At 46.8% G+C, this 19,831-nt stretch overlaps 1 protein-coding gene across 2 annotated transcripts in view; it reads right to left on the minus strand.

Moving 5' to 3' along the window:
* Positions 1-19,624, minus strand: part of MELK (maternal embryonic leucine zipper kinase) — a 79,771-nt gene extending 60,147 nt beyond the window's left edge. Inside the window, exons 1-3 of one of the 2 annotated variants that reach the window (XM_040420353.1) lie at positions 19,547-19,624; positions 13,428-13,520; positions 13,025-13,110 (exon numbers count right to left, since the gene is read on the minus strand). In XM_040420353.1, the coding sequence (XP_040276287.1) occupies positions 13,025-13,110; positions 13,428-13,491 (150 nt within the window). In that variant the 5' untranslated portion in view covers positions 13,492-13,520; positions 19,547-19,624. Of the gene's footprint in view, positions 1-2,929; positions 2,935-13,024; positions 13,111-13,427; positions 13,521-19,546 lie in introns of those variants that run through there. The other variant, XM_040420354.1, reaches the window with a different exon arrangement.
* Between the last annotated feature and the right edge of the window lie 207 nt (positions 19,625-19,831).

Here is a 19,831-nt window from a genome sequence, read left to right on the forward strand (position 1 = left end):
TAAGAACTGTCGCCTGCAAGACCACGTGGCCCAAAGCAGCGACCGCCGATGCATAAGTATGCACCTGGTAATTTTTTGTGAACATGTGTAAGGAGAACCGGTAGCCGCCTTACACAACTGTGCAGCCGAAGCGTGATTCCTCCGAGCCCAAGAAGCGCCCACCACTCTGGGAGAGTGAGCGGTGACACCTAAGGGCGGAACCCTGGTCCGGACGCGGTATGCTTTAGCACTTGAAGACCAAACCTAACGTGCAGCCGCCAATCCCTAGCGAGGACCCTCCGGAAGACAAAAGGGTTCCGTACGCCAGAAGGGACTGGAGGCTGCCAATAATGATTAGAGCTCTGACAACGTCCAATAATGTAACTCCCTTCCGTAGGGTGTGAAGGAGAGGGACAGTGAAGGAAGGACAATTTCTTCATTGATATGGAAGTCAAAGACCACTTTCGGAAGAAGGAATGGGCTGGAGAACCGTCTTATCCTTGTGAAGAACCAGGAAGGGGGATTTTTGCAAGAGAGCACCCCCAACTTAGACATTCATCTAATGGATGTGATAGCCACAAGAAAAACTACCTTCTAGGACAGGAGCCGGAGTGAGAACTCCCGCAAGGGCTCAAAGGGAGAAGACTGGAACGCTGCGAGAACTATAATCAGATCCCAAGGCGGTAAGGAGGAACCGTAGGTGCCACTCCCTGAAGGTAGGTTACCATGAGCACCAGGGAAACCAGAGGACGCTGGAAAGCTGCCCCAGGACAGAAGCGCCAATACCTGACCCATCAAGGAACTAAGGGCTAAACCAAGGTCCAACCCTGATTGCAGAGTGCTAGTTGCAGAGTGCTATTGCATTTGTGTCTTTTTCTCTGATTGTAGAAAGGATAGGACCGTGGGGAGAGGGAAAAAAAAAAAAAAAAAAGAAGGAGGAGTGAGGGGATGTCCCGGCTTTCACAGAAGCCCAGGAAGGACCTCCAGATCCCATAATAGATCCTGCGCGATGCAGGCTTCCTGGCCTGAATCATAGTGCGGAGGACATCCGCCAAAAACCCTCTCCACATCAGAATGGCGGTTTCAATAGCCACGCCGTCATCTAAATGCTGATGTAAGACCGGACCCTGTTAAGGAAGGTAGACTCAGAGTGGCAGTGACCAAGGAGAACGAGGTCGGTATACCACCTGCGACGGGGTCTATTCGGAGCGACTAGGATTTGTCGGAATGTCCATCTTGATTTTCCGTAGAACCGTGGGAAGGAGGGGAAGAAACACGTAGGGAGGAAGAACTCCCACCAAGAAGAAATCAGGGCGTCCACGTCGCATGCTTCCAGAACTCTGGAGAGAAAGGTGGGAAACTTGTGTAGATACCGTTAGCACACCAGGACCAATGAAAGAGTCCCTGTAGAAGGAGGGATGTGGAGGGCGCCAGAGCCCACCAGTCGGGACCGGAGCATGCCTGGAATGGAAGGCCACCAAACGAATACCCCGTGCAAATGTAGATGAGGGAAGGTAGTAACGTAGGAACTACCAAGGCATGCGGGGTGGCTATGAACCATGAGCCAGAGGAGGAAAAGACAGGAGAAGAATAGGCTAGGTCTAAGCCCACTCCCCGTCCGAGACCAGCGCTATACAGAAGTAGCCAAGTATTAAGTGGCTGTGCAAAAACTCCGCCTGAGGAGGAAGCCAGGCAAGGGGAGACACTGTATTGCTAGCCCCATACCCCAGCAGAGGAGGGGGCCACCCGCAGAGGCCACCAAATTCAGTGCTAAAAAGAGTCCACCGCCTGACGAAAGAGCTGTGCAGTAAGAACCCAAGTATGTAGTGGTAATGCAATACAGCTACCACAGTAGTAGCCAGCGCTTGCCCAGTCAGCGCAAAACTAAGGGGGAGGCCTGAGACTATCCGTAGAAGCCACGTACCATACTGCCCCGGTTAAGTAGAGCTAACCTTAAAAACCTCTACCTAGAAGGCCGTTGAACATGCGCAACTGCCAAGCTAGCGCCAGGGTAGGACCCCTACCTGAGGGGGATGTCCCACTGCAGCGACCACGAACTCGAGCATTAGAAAAAAGCTGCACCTGTGGAGGAGAACAAGCTGTAGCAGCTAAACCAGAGTGCCAGCATAACCACTTTCCCAGAGAAGGAGTGGTGGATAGAGAATACAGAGTCAGTGAACACTCAACTCGCTGGAACGTACTCCCCATATATGTGCAACGGTGTACGCACTACGTATTGATGCGGACCATATCATGACCGACTGTAACAATGGAGGCCCATGGAGATGAGGGGTCTTTAGGACACATAAGTGATTGCTAGGTAACCCCCTGCCAAAAACCAGCACCAAAAAGAAAAAAAGGATACAATGAGGAATAGCCACGTATCCACTGGCAGCACCCATATATCACTAGAGAAAGAGTACCGGGCACCCGCGGGTACCGTGCCACGCCCCCTTGTGAAATAAGCGAAGGCACCTAGAGCCATGTCGCAGTTGAATTGCAGCATTCGAAGAGGTTTAGTTATTCCCCTGCTAGTGGATCACTTGTGGAAGGGGGTAATGCAACAGGAAGCACGGTGATGTGAAACACTCCGCCTATGGAAGGATAGCGCGACAGTCGGACCGTATCCAATGGTGGTGCAATTACCCTACCTATGGAAGGTGGAATGCATATGGCAAGTACTTAACCCCTTAACCACCTCCGGAGCGCCTAACGCAGATTCGCGTTCCGGAGGTGGCAGCCCTGCGCAGAGTCACGCATATACGCGTCATCTCGCGCGAGCCGAGACTTCCTGTGAACGTGCGCGCGCTCACAGGAACGGAAGGTAAGATAGTTGATCTCCAGCCTGCCAGCGGCGATCGTTCGCTGGCAGGCTGGAGATGTGTTTTTTTTAACCCCTAACAGGTATATTAGACACTGTTTTGATAACAGCGTCTAATATACCTGCTACCTGGTCCTCTGGTGGTCCCCTTTGTTTGGATCGACCACCAGAGGACACAGGTAGCTCAGTAAAGTACCACCAAGCACCACTACACTACACTACACTACACCCCCCCCCCGTCACTTATTAACCCCTTATTAGCCGCTGATCACCCCTGATCACCCCATATAGACTCCCTGATCACCCCCCTGTCATTGATCAACCCCCTGTAAAGCTCCATTCAGATGTCCGCATGATTTTTACGGATCCACTGATACATGGATCGGATCCGCAAAACGCATACGGACGTCTGAATGAAGCCTTACAGGGGCGTGATCAATGACTGTGGTTATCACCCCATATAGACTCCCTGATCACCCCCCTGTCATTGATTACACCCCTGTCATTGATCAACCCCCTGTAAAGCTCCATTCAGATGTCCGCATGATTTTTACGGATCCACTGATAGATGGATCGGATCCGCAAAACACATACAGGCGTCTCCCTGGAGCCTTCCAGGGGGGGTGATCACCTCATTCAGACTCCCTGATCACCCCCCTGTCATTGATCACCCCCCCCTGTCATGCTGCATTCAGATGTCCGTATGATTTTTACGGATCCACGGATACATGGATCGGATCCGCAAAACACATACGGACATCTGAATGGAGCCTTACAGGGGGGTGATCAATGACAGGGGGTGATCACCCCATATAGACTCTCTGATCACCCCCCTGTCATTGATCACCCCCCTGTCATTGATCACCCTCTGTAAGGCTCCATTCAGACATTTTTTTGGCCCAAGTTATTGGAATTATTTTTTTTTTTCTTACAAAGTCTCATATTCCACTAACTTGTGTCAAAAAATAAAATCTCACATGAACTCCCCATACCCCTCACGGAATCCAAATGCGTAAAATTTTTTAGACATTTATATTCCAGACTTCTTCTCACGCTTTAGAGCCCCTAGAATGCCAGGGCAGTATAAATACCCCACATGTGACCCCATTTCAGAAAGAAGACACCCCCAGGTATTCCGTGAGGGGCATATTGAGTCCATGAAAGATTGAAATTTTTGTCCCAAGTAAGCGGAACGGGAGACTTTGTGAGAAAAAAAAAAAAAAAAAAAAATTTATATATATATATATATATATATATCAATTTCCGCTAACTTGTGCCAAAAAAAAAAAAAATTTCTATGAACTCGCCATGCCCCTCATTGAATACCTTGGGGTGTCTTCTTTCCAAAATGGGGTCACATGTGGGGTATTTATACTGCCCTGGCATTCTAGGGGCCCCAAAGCGTGAGAAGAAGTCTGGTATCCAAATGTCTAAAAATGCCCTCCTAAATGGAATTTGGGAATTTTTTTTTTTTTTTCTTCATACAAAGTCTCATATTCCACTAACTTGTGCCAAAAAATAAAAACTTCCATGAACTCACTATGCCCATCAGCGAATACCTTGGGGTGTCTTCTTTCCAAAATGGGGTCACTTGTGGGGTAGTTATACTGCCCTGGCATTCTAGGGGCCCAAATGTGTGGTAAGGAGTTTGAAATCAAATTCTGTAAAAAATGACGAGTGAAATCCGAAAGGTGCTCTTTGGAATATGGGCCCCTTTGCCCACCTAGGCTGCAAAAAAGTGTCACACATCTGGTATCGCCGTACTCAGGAGAAGTTGGGGAATGTGTTTTGGGGTGTCATTTTACATATACCCATGCTGGGTGAGAGAAATATCTTGGCAAAAGACAACTTTTCCCATTTTTTTATACAAAGTTGGCATTTGACCAAGATATTTATCTGACCCAGCATGGGTATATGTAAAAAGACACCCCAAAACACATTCCTCAACTTCTCCTGAATACGGAGATACCAGATGTGTGACACTTTTTTTGCAGCCTAGGTGGGCAAAGGGGCCCATATTCCAAAGAGCACCTTTCGGATTTCACTCGTCATTTTTTACAGAATTTGATTTCAAACTCCTTAGCACACATTTGGGCCCCTAGAATGCCAGGGCAGTATAACTACCCCACAAGTGACCCCATTTTGGAAAGAAGAGACCCCAAGGTATTCGCTGATGGGCATAGTGAGTTCATGGAAGTTTTTATTTTTTGTCACAAGTTAGTGGAATATGAGACTTTGTAAGAAAAAAAAAAACAAAAAAACAAAAACATCATTTTCCGCTAACTTGTGACAAAAAATAAAAAGTTCTATGAACTCACTATGCCCATCAGCGAATACCTTAGGGTGTGTACTTTCCGAAATGGGGTCATTTGTGGGGTGTTTGTACTGTCTGGCCATTGTAGAACCTCAGGAAACATGACAGGTGCTCAGAAAGTCAGAGCTGCTTCAAAAAGCGGAAATTCACATTTTTGTACCATAGTTTGTAAACGCTATAACTTTTACCCAAACCATTTTTTTTTTACCCAAACATTTTTTTTTTTATCAAAGACATGTAGAACAATAAATGTAGAGCAAAATTTATATATGGATGTCGTTTTTTTTTGCAAAATTTTACAACTGAAAGTGAAAAATGTCATTTTTTTGAAAAAAAAAAAAAAAAATCGTTAAAATTTCGATTAATAACAAAAAAAGTAAAAATGTCAGCAGCAATGAAATACCACCAAATGAAAGCTCTATTAGTGAGAAGAAAAGGAGGCAAAATTCATTTGGGTGGTAAGTTGCATGACCGAGCAATAAACGGTGAAAGTAGTGTAGGTCAGAAGTGTAAAAAGTGGCCTGGTCTTTCAGGGTGTTGAAGCACTGGGGGCTGAGGTGGTTAAGGACTCAGCCCTATTTCACCTTAAGGACTTGGCCATTTTTTGCAAATCTGACCAGTGTCACTTTAAGTGCTGATAACTTTAAAACGCTTTGACTTATCCAGGCCGTTCTGAGATTGTTTTTTCGTCACATATTATACTTCATGACACTGCTAAAATTGGGTCAAAAAAGTAAATTTTTTTGCATAAATACCATATTTACCAAAAATTTAGAAAAATTTGCAAATTTCAAAGTTTCAGTTTCTCTACTTCTGTAATATATAGTAATACCCTCAGAAATTGTGATGACTTTACATTCCCCATATGTCTACTTTATGTTTGAATTTTTTTGGGAATGATATTTTATTTTTTGGGGATGTTACAAGGTTTAGAAGCAAATCTTGAAATTTTTCAGAAATTTACAAAAACCCAATTTTTAGGGACCACTACAGGTCTGAAGTCACTTTGCGAGGCTTACATAATAGAAACTGCCCAAAAATTAGCCCATTCTATAAACTACACCCCTCAAGGTATTCAAAACTGATTTTACAAACTTCGTTAACCCTTTAGGTGTTGCACAAGAGTTATTGGCAAATGGGGATGAAATTTGAGAATTTCATTTTTTTGCCCAATTTTCCATTTTAACCCATTTTTTCCACTAACAAAGCGAGGGTTAACAGCCAAACAAGACTATCTTTATTGCCCTGACTCTGCCGTTTACAGAAACACCCCATATGTGGCCGTAAACTACTGTACGGGCACACAGTAGGGCGTAGAGGGAAAGGTGCGCCGTATGGTTTTTGGAAGCCAGATTTTGCTGGACTGGTTTTTTGTCACCATGTCCCATTTGAAGCCCCCCTGATGCACCCCTAGAGTAGAAACTCCAAAAAAGTGACCCCATTTTAGAAACTACGGGATAGGGTGGCAGTTTTGTTGGTACTAGTTTAGGGTACATATGATTTTTGGTTGCTCTATATTACACTTTTTTGTGCGGCAAGGTAACAAGAAATAGATTTTTTGGCTTTTTTTTTTTTGTTACCGTATTTATCGGCGTATAACACGCACTTTTTCCCCCTGAAAATAGGGGGCAAATCATGTATGCGTGTTATACGCCGATATTCATTGCGCTGTATGAGCCGGGAGAGAGGAGGGGCTGGAGTCCGTAACTAGGGGCGGGGCCCGGTGCAGTCACTGTACTCTTACACCGGGCCCCGCCGCTCACCAAAGTATTTATAAACGTGAATCCTTATCCTGTTATTAAGCTGCCCTCTCCCATGTTCCCCCTGTATCCCCATAGCACTTACTTAAGCTCCCATAGCAGGCAGAGCGGACGGCAGCAGTAACGTCACTCACTGACGTTGAGCGCCTGCTCCGCCCCCTTTATGAATGAAGCAGGCGGAGCAGACGCGCGACGTCAGTGAGTGACGTTACTGCTGCCATCCGCCCTGCCTGCTATGGAAGCGTGTGAATGAATCGTAAGTGCTGTGGGGATACAGGGGAACATGGGAGAGGGCAGCTTAATAACAGGATAAGGATTCACGTTTATAAATACTTCGGTGAGCAGAGGCCCGGTGTATTGGGGGACACTGTTATGAGGGGGATCTGTGGATGACATATAGCAGTGTCATCCACAGATCCCCCCCATAACAGTTCCATCCACAGATCCCCCCACCTCATAGCAGTACAATTTGAAATGGACACTGTTATGAGGGGGATCTGTGGATGACATAGCAGTGTCATCCACAGATCCCCCCCATAACAGTTCCATCCACAGATCCCCCCACCCCATAGCAGTACAATTTGAAATTTAATTTTTTTTCCTGAAATTTCCCTTAAAATGAAGGGTGCGTGTTATACGCCGATAAATACGGTATTTACAACATTCATCTGACAGGTTAGCTCATGTGTTCATTTTATAGAGCAGGTTGTCACGGACGTGGCGATACCGAATATGTATACAATTTATTTTATTTTATTTATGCAAGTTTTACACAATGATTTCTTTTTAAAACAAAAAAAATGTTTTAGTGTCTCCATAGTCTAAAAGCCATAGTTTTATCAGTTTTTGGGCGATTATCTTAAGTAGGGTCTCATTTTTTGCGGGATGAGATGACGGTTTGATTGGCACTATTTTGGGGTGCATATAACTTTTTGATCGCTTGCTATTCCACTTTTTGGTCATCTGAGGGGTTAGGCCATGTGATGTTTTTATAGAGCCGGTCGATACGGACGCGTCGATACCTAATATGTATACTTTATTTATTTATGTTTTCAAAAATGAAATCATTGTGTAAACAAAAAAAAATAAAAATGTTTTAGTGTTTCCATAGTCTAAGAGCCATAGTTTTTTCAGTTTTTGGGCAATTATCTTGGGTAGGGTATGATTTTTGCGGGATGAGATGACGTTTGATTGGTACTATTTTGGCGTACATGCGGCTTTTTTGATCACTTTTATTACCTTTTTTGGGAAGTAAGGTGGGCAAAATTTCAATTTTCTCATAGTTTTTATTTTTATGGCGTTCACCGTGCGGGGAAAGTAACATGACCATTTTATAGATCAGGTTGTTACGGACGTGGCGATACCCAATATGTGTAGTATATTTTATTTTTATTCTGTGATGTGTTTTTTTTTTAATCTTAACTTTTTTCACTTTTTTTTACCCAGACCCACTTGGTTCTTGAAGATCCAGTGGGTCTGATATCTGTATAATACAGTACAGTACACTATATAGGGTGCTGTACTGTATTTTATAGGGTTGTCCCGATACCACTTTTTTAGGACCGAGTACAAGTACCGATACTTTTTTTCAAGTAGTCACCGATACCGAATACCGATACTTTTTTTAAATGTCATGTGACCGTTTTGGGGGATTGGGGGATCTGTGGATGGCACTGTTATGGGGGATTGGGGGATCTGTGGATGGCACTGTTATGGGGTGGGATATCTGTGGATGGCACTGTTATGGGGGATTGGGGGATCTGTGGATGGCACTGTTATGGGGGATTGGGGGATCTGTGGATGGCACTGTTATGGGGGATTGGGGGATCTGTGGATGGCACTGTTATGGGGGATTGGGGGATCTGTGGATGGCACTGTTATGGGGGATGGGGGATCTGTGGATGGCACTGTTATGGGGGATTGGGGGATCTGTGGATGGCACTGTTATGGGGGATCTGTGGATGGCACTGTTATGGGGGATCTGTGGATGGCACTGTTATGGGGGATCTGTGGATGGCACTGTTATGGGGGATCTGTGGATGGCACTGTTATGGGGGATCTGTGGATGGCACTGTTATGGGGGATCTGTGGATGGCACTGTTATGGGGGATCTGTGGATGGCACTGTTATGGGGGATCTGTGGATGGCACTGTTATGGGGGATCTGTGGATGGCACTGCTATGGGGTGGGATATCTGTGGATGGCATTGTTATGGGGTGGGGGGATCTGAGGATGGCATTGTTATTTGGTGGGGGGATCTGAGGATGGCATTGTTATTTGGTGGGGGATCTGTGGATGGTGCTGTTATAGGGGATCTGTGGATGGAACTGTTATGGGGAGGATCTGTGGATGACACTGCTATATGTCATCCACAGATCCCCCTCATAACAGTGTCCCCCAATACACCGGGCCCCGCCGCTCACCGAAGTATTTATAAACGTGAATCCTTATCCTGTTATTAAGTTGAACTAACGCTGCCCTCTCCCATGTTCCCCTGTATCCCCCTGTATCCCCACAGCACTTACTTAAGCTTCCATAGCAGGCAGAGCGGACGGCACCAGTAACGTCACTCACTGACGTCGCGCGTCTGCTCCGCCTGCTTCATTCATAAAGTGGGCGGAGCAGGCGCTCTACGTCAGTGAGTGACGTTACTGCTGCCGTCTGCTCTGCCTGCTATTGAAGCTTACAGGGGGATACAGGGGAACATGGGAGAGGGCAGCGTTAGTTCAACTTAATAACAGGATAAGGATTCACGTTTATAAATACTTTGGTGAGCGGCGGGGCCCGGTGTAAGAGTACAGTGACTGCACCGGGCCCCGTCCATAGTTACGGACTCCAGCCCCTCCTCTCTCCCGATGCTGCATCTTTGCCGGGCCGCAAAAATATTCATTGCGGGAAAAAAAAAAAGTATTCTATTTATGTATCGGGGCGGGGTATCGGCGGCTGAGTACCGCCGAGAAAACTCGGAATCGGTCCCGATACTAGTATCGGTATCGGGACAACCCTAGTATTTTACTTACACTTTGTCTGAACAGATCTATGCCTTTAGCACCATGGACAGCAGGATGCCCGAGAAGGCGTCCTGTTGCCATGGGAACCTTCCCCGTCTGCTCAGTTGTAGCCACAACTGCGCAGATGGGGAAGGGTAAGGACGGGACTGTCGAGGGGCTCTCTCCCTCTCCCATCGGGGGGCTGCAAAGGCACAGCAGCCCCCTGACGGGAGAGGGAGGGTGCTCCCTGAGCTGTTAACCTTTTCCATACAGCGGTCCGTACGGGTTAAACGGCTGACACCGATGTGCTGACACCCTGGTATAAACGGCTGACATCGATGTGCTGACACCCTGGTATAACCACTGTCCACCAACGATTATTCAAGGGGAGGCGGGCGGGGGATTGCGATCCCGCCTGCCGCACCGCCCGCGACACCCCCCCTGCACCACCCACCCACCCATCATTCAGGGGTGCAGGGGGGGGGGGGGGGGGGGTTAATAAAACTTTATTTCGGGCATTTTAAAGTTTGAGCCCGTGGGGATCAGAATCGTCTAAAAGCGCAGCAAACCGCAGGTCTGAATTGACCTGCGGTTTGCTGCGATCGCCGATACGTTGTGACAGGACGCCGGCTGAATGATTTCAGCCGGCATCCCGTTCGGATTAACCCGCGGGGAGCCGCAATCTTATTTTAAACTCATGACGTACCGGTACGTCATGGGTCCTTAAGGACTCGGGAAACATGCCGTACCGGTACGTCACGCGTCCCTAAGGGGTTAAGCCAGTGGTACGGAAAATACTACACTTATTGTCCTGTACCCCGTTGGAGTGCAATTAATGCACCCAAGTAAGGGGGTAATGCATACAGCACACATTGTAGCCAGTGATAATGTCATCGTGCCACCTAAGGAAGGGGCTAATGCATACGGCAGGTACTGAACCCAGTGGAGATGCAATTCCGCCACCTATAGAAGGGGGAAAATATACGTCCGGCACTGAAACCAGTGTTACTATACTTTGTCCACCTACCATATTTTTCGCCCCATAAGACACACTTTTTCTCCCTCCAAAATGGGGGGGGAAAATGTCCCTGCATCTTATGGGGAGAATGCTGTCAGTTTTACATTGCAAACTGCGATGTACGAGCGATCGGGGAGGGACTGGGAGGAGGAGCTGGGGGCCGGCAATAGCGGCGGGGCGGTGCAGTCAGTGTAGTATAGCCCCGCCGGTATACTAATATAAAATGTCTTATTCAATTAATAGTTATTAAACATGCCCCCCAACTCCTAATAGTACCTTACATCCTAACCGCTTTAGTAGAATGCAGGCAGGCATCGTAACTTCCTGATGTCGCCTGCCTGCGCCGCCTACTTTATGCAGGCAAGTGACGTCACTGAGGGACGCGCCGGCCGCCCGGCCTGCCGGTATTGTACAGAAGCGGTTAGGATGTAAGGTACTATTAGGAGTGAGGGGGCATGTTTAATGACTATTAATTGAATAAGACATTTTATATTAGTATACTGGAGCGGCGGGGGGAGAATCTGTGGATGACATTTTTATGGGGGGGGACATCTGTGGATGGCACATATATAACAGTGCCATCCACAGATCCCCCCCCCCCATAACAGTGTCCGTCATCCACAGACCCCCCCCCCCCATAACAGTGTCCGTCATCCACAGATCCCCCCCCCCATAACAGTGTCCGTCATCCACAGATCCCCCCCCCCCATAACAGTGTCCGTCATCCACAGATCCCCCCCCCCATAACAGTGTCCGTCATCCACAGATCCCCCCCCATAACAGTGTCCGTCATCCACAGATCCCCCCCCCCATAACAGTGTCCGTCATCCACAGATCCCCCCCCCCATAACAGTGTCCGTCATCCACAGATCCTCAGTAATAGTGCCATCCACAGACCACCATTAGTTTCAAACCCACCAAAAGCACACCTTTTGGTTAAAAATATATTTTTTCTTATTTTCCTCCCCAAAAACCTAGGTGCGTCTTATGGGCCGGTGCGTCTTATAGGGCGAAAAATATGGTATGTCAGGGGACAATGTATAAGGCAAGTACTGTATCCCAAAGTAGTACAAGTACTCCGCCTATGGAAGGGGATAAATGCATACGACAAGATCTTGGGAGATTGCTTTGGATTCATGTGAGGGTCTGAATCAGCGATTCTCTCAGTGCTTCGTGCAGACTTTGAGAAACAGACATTTTTAGGTGAGAAAGTTTAACTATTGTGCTATCTCACTGCTGAGCACCGCATATTAGTTCCTGTTACAGCCTCCTCATCTACTAGTGCTGAAACTGAGCATGTTCAAGCAGCAAAATTACAGGTCATAACCCTAGGTAGCAAGCTATGAACAGCATATTTCAGGCCAGTAAGTGGTGAAAAAGGTTGGGAAACTACTGAAACGGTTTAATCACAATATATTGAGGATTTTTACTGTACCAGAATACCCCTTTCATGTAAAAAGCTGAATACAGATAGTTTTGATTTCATATGAATGTGATATGTCCAAAAAAAAACAAAAAACACACACACATTTTTAGGCTACTTCCACACCTGCGTTTTTGCTGAATCTGGCAGGGGAATCAAAAAAATGCATCAGCTCAATAATACAACAGACTGCATCTGTTAAGAACGGATCCGGTTGCATCATCTCCAAAATGAACTAGACTGATTCGGCATTAAAACCATTGTAAGTCAATGGGTGCCAGATCGTTTGGTTTTTTTCGTGTCCAAGAAAACGGATCCGACACCATTGACTTACATTGTGTTGCATGCCGGATCCGTCTTGTTCAGCATCCCATGCTTGCAGCGGTTCTGTGTGCGTCATGAGAACGAAACGGAGTGCATTCTGGTGCACTCCGTTCAAGTTTGTTCAGGGTTGTCCCCATTGAAAGTGAATGGGGAGAAAATTGAAGAGTTTTGCTGCGGTTTTAGGATCCTGTGACGGATCTCAAAACTGTACAGCAAAACAGATGTGAAAGTAACCTAACACCTGTTATTCCACTGCCATGACTCTGGTCCTCCTTACAGCGTTTGTATACAAGGCTGCAGCAGCGATATGCTGTACATGACCACAGCAGCCAATCAGTGACCTCAGCGGTATACAACATAACACACAACCCAAAATTAGAAATAAATAAAAATACCCTAAGGGATTCCTTGTCCATGATCTTGATTGCGACTTTCTCACCAGTGAGAAGATGAGTTCCAAGCTTGACCTTAGCAAATCCTCCTACCACAGGAAGACACAAAACCAGATCAATCATTACTTCTGGGACCATGTACTGTAAATAGAGATATACACACATCTTCAAAAACCTTTACCAGTAGCCATGTCAGTGGAGGGCTGCCTTCAAACACCAGCTGGACGTATCTGGTAAATGTAAGTTATATTGTACTCCTGGTTTGGAGAAGCATTCGCTTCCCTTCAGAACATCCCACCAGCAGTATACTATGTTACTGCAGACAGCATCATTTCCAATACTGCATGTACCAAAACTAGATAGAGGGTGCCCATTATTGTGATCGGTACAGAAAATGGAAAGTTACCTGTTCCGATGGTCTCATGCAGCTGATAATGCTTGAGCAGTTCCTCATAATCATCGACGGTCATGATTTTAAGCCCGTATCCACACACAAGGCCTGAATAAGAAGAAAAATAAAACACGATTGACTGCAGTAAATATTCAACTGGAATATTAATGCAATAAGTAGGAATTATGTTATGCAGAGTACACATACAACTTATTTCTGATGAATACAGAATGTAAATTATCCCTCGCTGTTTCATCTAATTTTTTCAGTGTCCGTTCCGTTTTTTTGCGGACCGCATACGGATTCATTTCAATGGATCTGCAAAAAAAACAGAAGGTACTCCATGCGCATTCCGTATGTCTGTATTTCTATTCCGCAAAAAAAAGAACATGTCCTATTATTGCCCGCATTACAGACAAGGATAGGACTGGTCTATTAGGGGCCAGCTGTTCCATTCCGCAAAATAGGGAATGCACATGGACGTCATCCAGAGGTCACAATAACGCCTGTACAAGCGTCATAGACGCGTCTTCAGGCGATTTTACTCTTTAAAAAAAGTCTAAGGCGTACCAATATTTTTTTGCGGTCCGCAAAAACGGGTTCCGGTTTTCCGTGACCGTTTTTTCATCCGTGGGTCTTCCTTGGATTTTTGGAGGATCCACGGACATGAAAAAAAGTCGTTCAAACGGATCCGTCCTGAATTACAATGCAAGTCAATGGGGACGGATCAGTTTGACGTTGACACAATATGCTGCAATTTCAAACGGATCCGTCCCCCATTGACTTTCAATGTAAAGTCAGGAGTTAATATACCATAGGATCGGAGTTTTCTCCAATCCGATGGTATATTTTAACACAGAGGCGTTCCCATGGTGATGGGGACGCTTCAGGTTAGAATATACTAAAAGAACTGTGTACATGACTGCACCCTGCTGCCTGGCAGGTGCTGCCAGGCAGCAGCCCCCCCCCTCCCTCCCCTGTAGTTAACTCATTGGTGGCCAGTGGGCCCCCCCCTCCCTCCCCTGTAGTTAACTCATTGGTGGCCAGTGGGCCCCCCCCCTCCCTCCCCTGTAGTTAACTCATTGGTGGCCAGTGGGCCCCCCCCCCTCCCTCCCCTGTAGTTAACTCATTGGTGGCCAGTGGGCCCCCCCCTCCCTCCCCTGTAGTTAACTCATTGGTGGCCAGTGGGCCCCCCCCTCCCTCCCCTGTCGTTAACTCATTGGTGGCCAGTGGGCCCCCCCCTCCCTCCCCTGTAGTTAACTCATTGGTGGCCAGTGCCCCCCCCCCTCCCTCCCCTGTAGTCAACTCATTGGTGGCCAGTGGGCCCCCCTCCCTCCCCTGTAGTTAACTTGTTGGTGGCCAGCGGGCCCTCTCCCCTCCCTCCCCCTCCTAATTCAAATCTCCCCCCCTATCATTGGTGGCAGCGGAGAGTACCGATCGGAGTCCCAGTTTAATCGCTGGGGCTCCGATCGGTAACCATGGCAACCAGGACGCTACTGCTGTCCAGGTTGCCATGGTTACTTAGCAATTTGTAGCAGCATTATACTTACATGCGATGTCTGCGTCCGGCCGGGAGCTCCTCCTACTGGTAAGTGACAGGTCTGTGCGGCGCATTGCTTAATGACCTGTCACTTACCAGTAGGAGGAGCTCCCGGCCAGACGCAGTCATCGCAGCTCGCAGGCAAGTATAATGCTGCTACAAATTGCTAAGTAACCATGGCAATCGGGACAGCAGTAGCGTCCTGGTTGCCATGGTTACCGATCGGAGCCCCCATCGATTAAACTGGGACTCCGATCGGTACTCTCCGCTGCCACCAATGATAGGGGGGGGGGGGGGGGGGATTTTAATTAGGAGGGGGAGGAAGGGGAGAGGGCCCACTGGCCACCAACGAGTTAACTACAGGGGAGGGAGGGGGGGGGGGGGGGAAGTCATGTACACAGTTCTTTTAGTATATTCTAACCTGAAGCGTCCCCATCACCATGGGAACGCCTCTGTGTTAGACTATACTGTCGGATCTGAGTTTTCACGAAGTGAAAACTCAGCTCTGAAAAAGCTTTTATGCAGACGGATCTTCGGATCCGTCTGTATTAAAGTAACCTACGGCCACGGACGCCAATCTTGTGTGCATCCGTGTTCCTTCACGGACCCATTGACTTGAATGGGTCCGTGAACCGTTGTCCGTCAAAAAAAATAGGACAGGTCATATTTTTTTGACGGACAGGATACACGGATCAAGGTCTCGGCTGCAAAACGGTGCATTTTCCGATTTTTCCACTGACCCATTGAAACTTGATGGGTCCGCGAAAAACGGCCACGGATGCACACAACGGTCGTGTGCATGAGGCCTTAGACGGCACAATTTGTGATTGGTGCAATGTTATGTGTCCTGCTGGGATCTAAGGGGGCTTACATTTTTAGGGAGACTCCAGAAAAACCAGATATACGGACAGCCATTTTGCCCCCATTAGGTCTCATGTACACGACTGTATCCATTTTAAGGTCTGCAAATCGCAGATCCACAAAATATGGTCATCCGTGTGCTATCCACATCTCCATGCTGCAAAAGATAGAGCATCTCCTGTTCTGGTGGACCCACTTGGGTCCGCAAGAAAATGCGGATTGCACACGGACCGCATCCGTGATTTGCGTACCGCAAAATGGATACAGTCGTGTGCTTCAGACCTTATAGTGAATGCCACAGTGCTCATAGATGTAAAGTACAGAGACGCCAAGTACACTATACTGTGCAATAGTCCAATATACAGTGTATAAGACTGTCCTATAACTGACTCCTGTGCATTCGTCCCAGACCGCCACCCACTGCTCCCTGCCACAACCACCAGAGGTCCCAGACCGCCACCCACTGCTCCCTGCCACAACCACCAGACGTCCCAGACCGCCACCCACTGCTCCCTGCCACAACCACCAGACATCCCTGTTCAATTCTTATTGCATTGTGTTTTGCACAGTCTACCGCTCCGATCCCTATGTGACAGATTTGGTGCTTCAAGAAAGGTCGGGATTCAGTCTTCTGAGAGATAAATTTAAAAAAAAAAAAAGGTCAAAATTTGCTATTTCTGCATGGAAGACATTATAGAGGAGACTGGTAATGGTTTCCTTGCCGAAATAGCAACATCTTAACATTATTGGCTAAAAATACTCCTCAAGAATTGTCAGGAGTATTTTTACCCTTCCGGAAAAAATGTAGCGCGACCTCTGAAGTCATCCATTTTTTTTGCGGACCGCAAAATATATAGTCATGTGCATGAGGACTTTGAAATACTTACTAGGATCCTCTTTGAGCGTAAAGGTGTGTATACAGAAAAAGACTAACATACAAATTGATGGCAAATGTAAAGGTCATATTAGAAGACCATAATATGGCTGCATTTTATAGTCCACTAGCTGAAAGAGCCAGCTTCGCACAGGCATATTTAATCTACTGTATTTTCCGGCGTATAAGACGACCCCCAACTTTTCCATTTACAATATAGGGTTTGGGCTATACTCGCTGTATAAGACTACCCCTGAATACCCAGCCCTCCCTGTCTTCAAGACGATCTACTCCAGTCCAGGGAACTGACTGGGATCTCTGGATGGCACTGTTATGGGGAGATCTATGGATGACACTATATAGCATCTTATGCTATATGTGCCATCCACAGAGCCCCCTCCCCTAAACCGTGCCAACTTGCTTGCGGATGCTATGCAATTTTCCCGCAGACCCATTCATTTCTTTGGGGCCTGCGCTGAGTGAAAAACACAGAATATAGAACATGCTGCGATTTTCACGCAACGCACAAGGGATGCATGAAAGTCACCGCTCATATGCACATTGAAGTGAATGGGTCCGGAGTCAGTGTGGGTGCAATGCCAGGGCTCCAGATGGTGACCAAAATAGTTGCAAATGCGACGTAGAATTGCTAAATGGCTTGTCGCCATTTGCGCCTAGACCCGCTGCCTTCACATTACTGACATGGCACGCGCTGCTCTCAGCGCGTGCCATGTTCTTCTCAACAATACAGGGGAGAAGGAGGCAGTCCCTCCCCCCTGTACCGCTGCTGCCACCAATGGGCTGATAGTAGGGAGGAGGAGGGGAGGGGCTGTGGCCATTGCACCACCAATGAATATAGTTTATGCTTAATACAAACACAAGCTGTGGGTGCCGGACACATCCCATACCCGGCACCCAGCTTTTATGACTGATCGGTTACCATGGCAGTCGGGACGCTACTGAAGCCCTGGCTGCCATGGTAATCTCCCTCCTGTATGCACAGAGCAGCAGGGAGAGTGTGAAGTCCTATTCACCCTAATAGAGATCTATCAGGGGGAATAGGACAAGGGATCAAAAGATCCCAGGTTATAGCCCCTAAGGGGGAAATATATATATAATTTTTTTTTTTTATATATATATATATATATATATATAAATATATAATTATCTCCTATGTGATGAACGCCGTAACTGAAAAAAAAAATTTAAAAAATAAAATAGGATCGGATTGTTCTATTATGGGGTGGACATTCCATAAAAAAAAATTTTGATCGAGTATCGCAATATTTTTTAATGGTATCGAAACCGAATCAAAATTTTGTTATCGAAACAACCCTAAAACACATTGTTTCTGGCCAGCAGATTGTGCAGTGTAAAGTGCGATCTGCTGCCCAGAAACAATGAATCCATAAGGACAGGCAACTGCAGTAACCATTGCTTGTCCTCACACAGTGGAGGTGATCGCTGCTTGTAAATGTAGCCCTCACCTCCACTGAAGAGCAGGACATTATCAGGACAGAACAGTTCCTTCCCAATAATTGCCTACTCCATCAACAGCATTAGCTTGCTTGAAGCTATTGTCAGGCGCCACAAAGAGCATTTTGTGCACCTTCAGGTAGGGTTCCGTTTCGTACTTCCGATCCGCATCTCCAGATTTGCGGACCCATTGAAGTGAATGGGTCCGCATCCGGGATGCAGAATCCATTACGGAACAGTGCCCCGTGTATTGCGGATCCGCAAATGCATAAGGCTGGGGCTGATGGGAGTACATTCAGGGCATCACTTGTGCATCACACAGGGTTGTCACATCCTCCAATTTCAATGATGAGTATTAGGCCTATAGTACACGACCGTATGGCTTTTTCAGTGTTTTGCGGTCCGTTTTTCACGGATCCGTTTTTGTGTATGGCATATACAGTATACAGTAATTACATAGATAAAATTGGGCTGGGCATAACATTTTCAATTGATGGTTCAGCAAAAAACGGAACGGAAACGGAAGACATACGGATGCATTTCCGTATGTGTTCCGTTTTTTTTTGCGGACCCATTGACTTGAATGGAGCCACGGAACATGATTTGCGGGCAATAATAGGACATGTTCTATGTTAAAACGGAACGGAGAAACGGAAATACGGAAACGGAATGCATACGGAGTACATTCCGTTTTTTTTTTTGCGGAACCATTGAAATGAATGGTTCCGTATACGGAACGCAAAAAAACGGCCAGTAAACGGGAAAAAAAAGTCTGTGTGCAGGAGTCCTTAGAGAAACATACTAATCACATATGAACATTTTATTTTTTTTACCCATTTCTGTTCCATTTTTTTTTTTCGCATGCGGAACCATTTACTTGTCCGTATGTCCATTCCGCAAAAAAATAGAATATGTCCTATTCTTGTCTATTCTGCAGGCATTGTTACAACAGAGCCACAAAAAAATAAAATAAAATGGATACAACGCGGACATCACATGGATGTCATCAGTTTTTTTACGGAAGCGTGTTTTGTGGACCACAAAACACATACAGTCGTGTGCATGAGCCCATAGACAGAGCTCCAGCTGTCAGCCACCCAAGCACCCTGACAATACACACCAGCTGTTCAGAAACTACAACTCCCAGCATGCACACTTGCCAAGTCATTCTTGGAACTCCTATAGAAGCTATTGGGGTATGCTGGGAGTTGTAGTGCCCAAGTTTGCTAACCACTACACTGTTCACAGATTTGCTAGTAGCCAAACCTTACAATAATGCAATCCTTGATTACTGAAATCTAGGGTCAGCATACACACCCAGCGGTTCACATATCAAACCGCAGCAGCCATAACATTACACAATCTTCGCTGCAGGAAACTCACCTGTCACTAGCTCCTCACTAACCGACCTGCTGCAGAGCCTGACTATGACGTCTAATAGTACGAACACTTAAATTTGCCGGGGAACAAAGGCAACTTCCGGCCGGAGAGCACTAACCAATCAAATCAAACCCGTAGAGCCAAGCACAGGGCTGCGGCGCTTTGCATGCCGGGAGGGAGGTCAATGCAGTGCTGTGCAATGCAACATGGGACGGCGGCGGCGCGGAAACGCCATGATGGTGCAGGAATAGATATCTTGTACGTAGTGCTGACGCCACATGTATCCAT

The sequence above is a fragment of the Bufo bufo genome, chromosome 2, assembly GCF_905171765.1.
Source record: "Bufo bufo chromosome 2, aBufBuf1.1, whole genome shotgun sequence".
Taxonomy (NCBI): domain Eukaryota; kingdom Metazoa; phylum Chordata; class Amphibia; order Anura; family Bufonidae; genus Bufo; species Bufo bufo.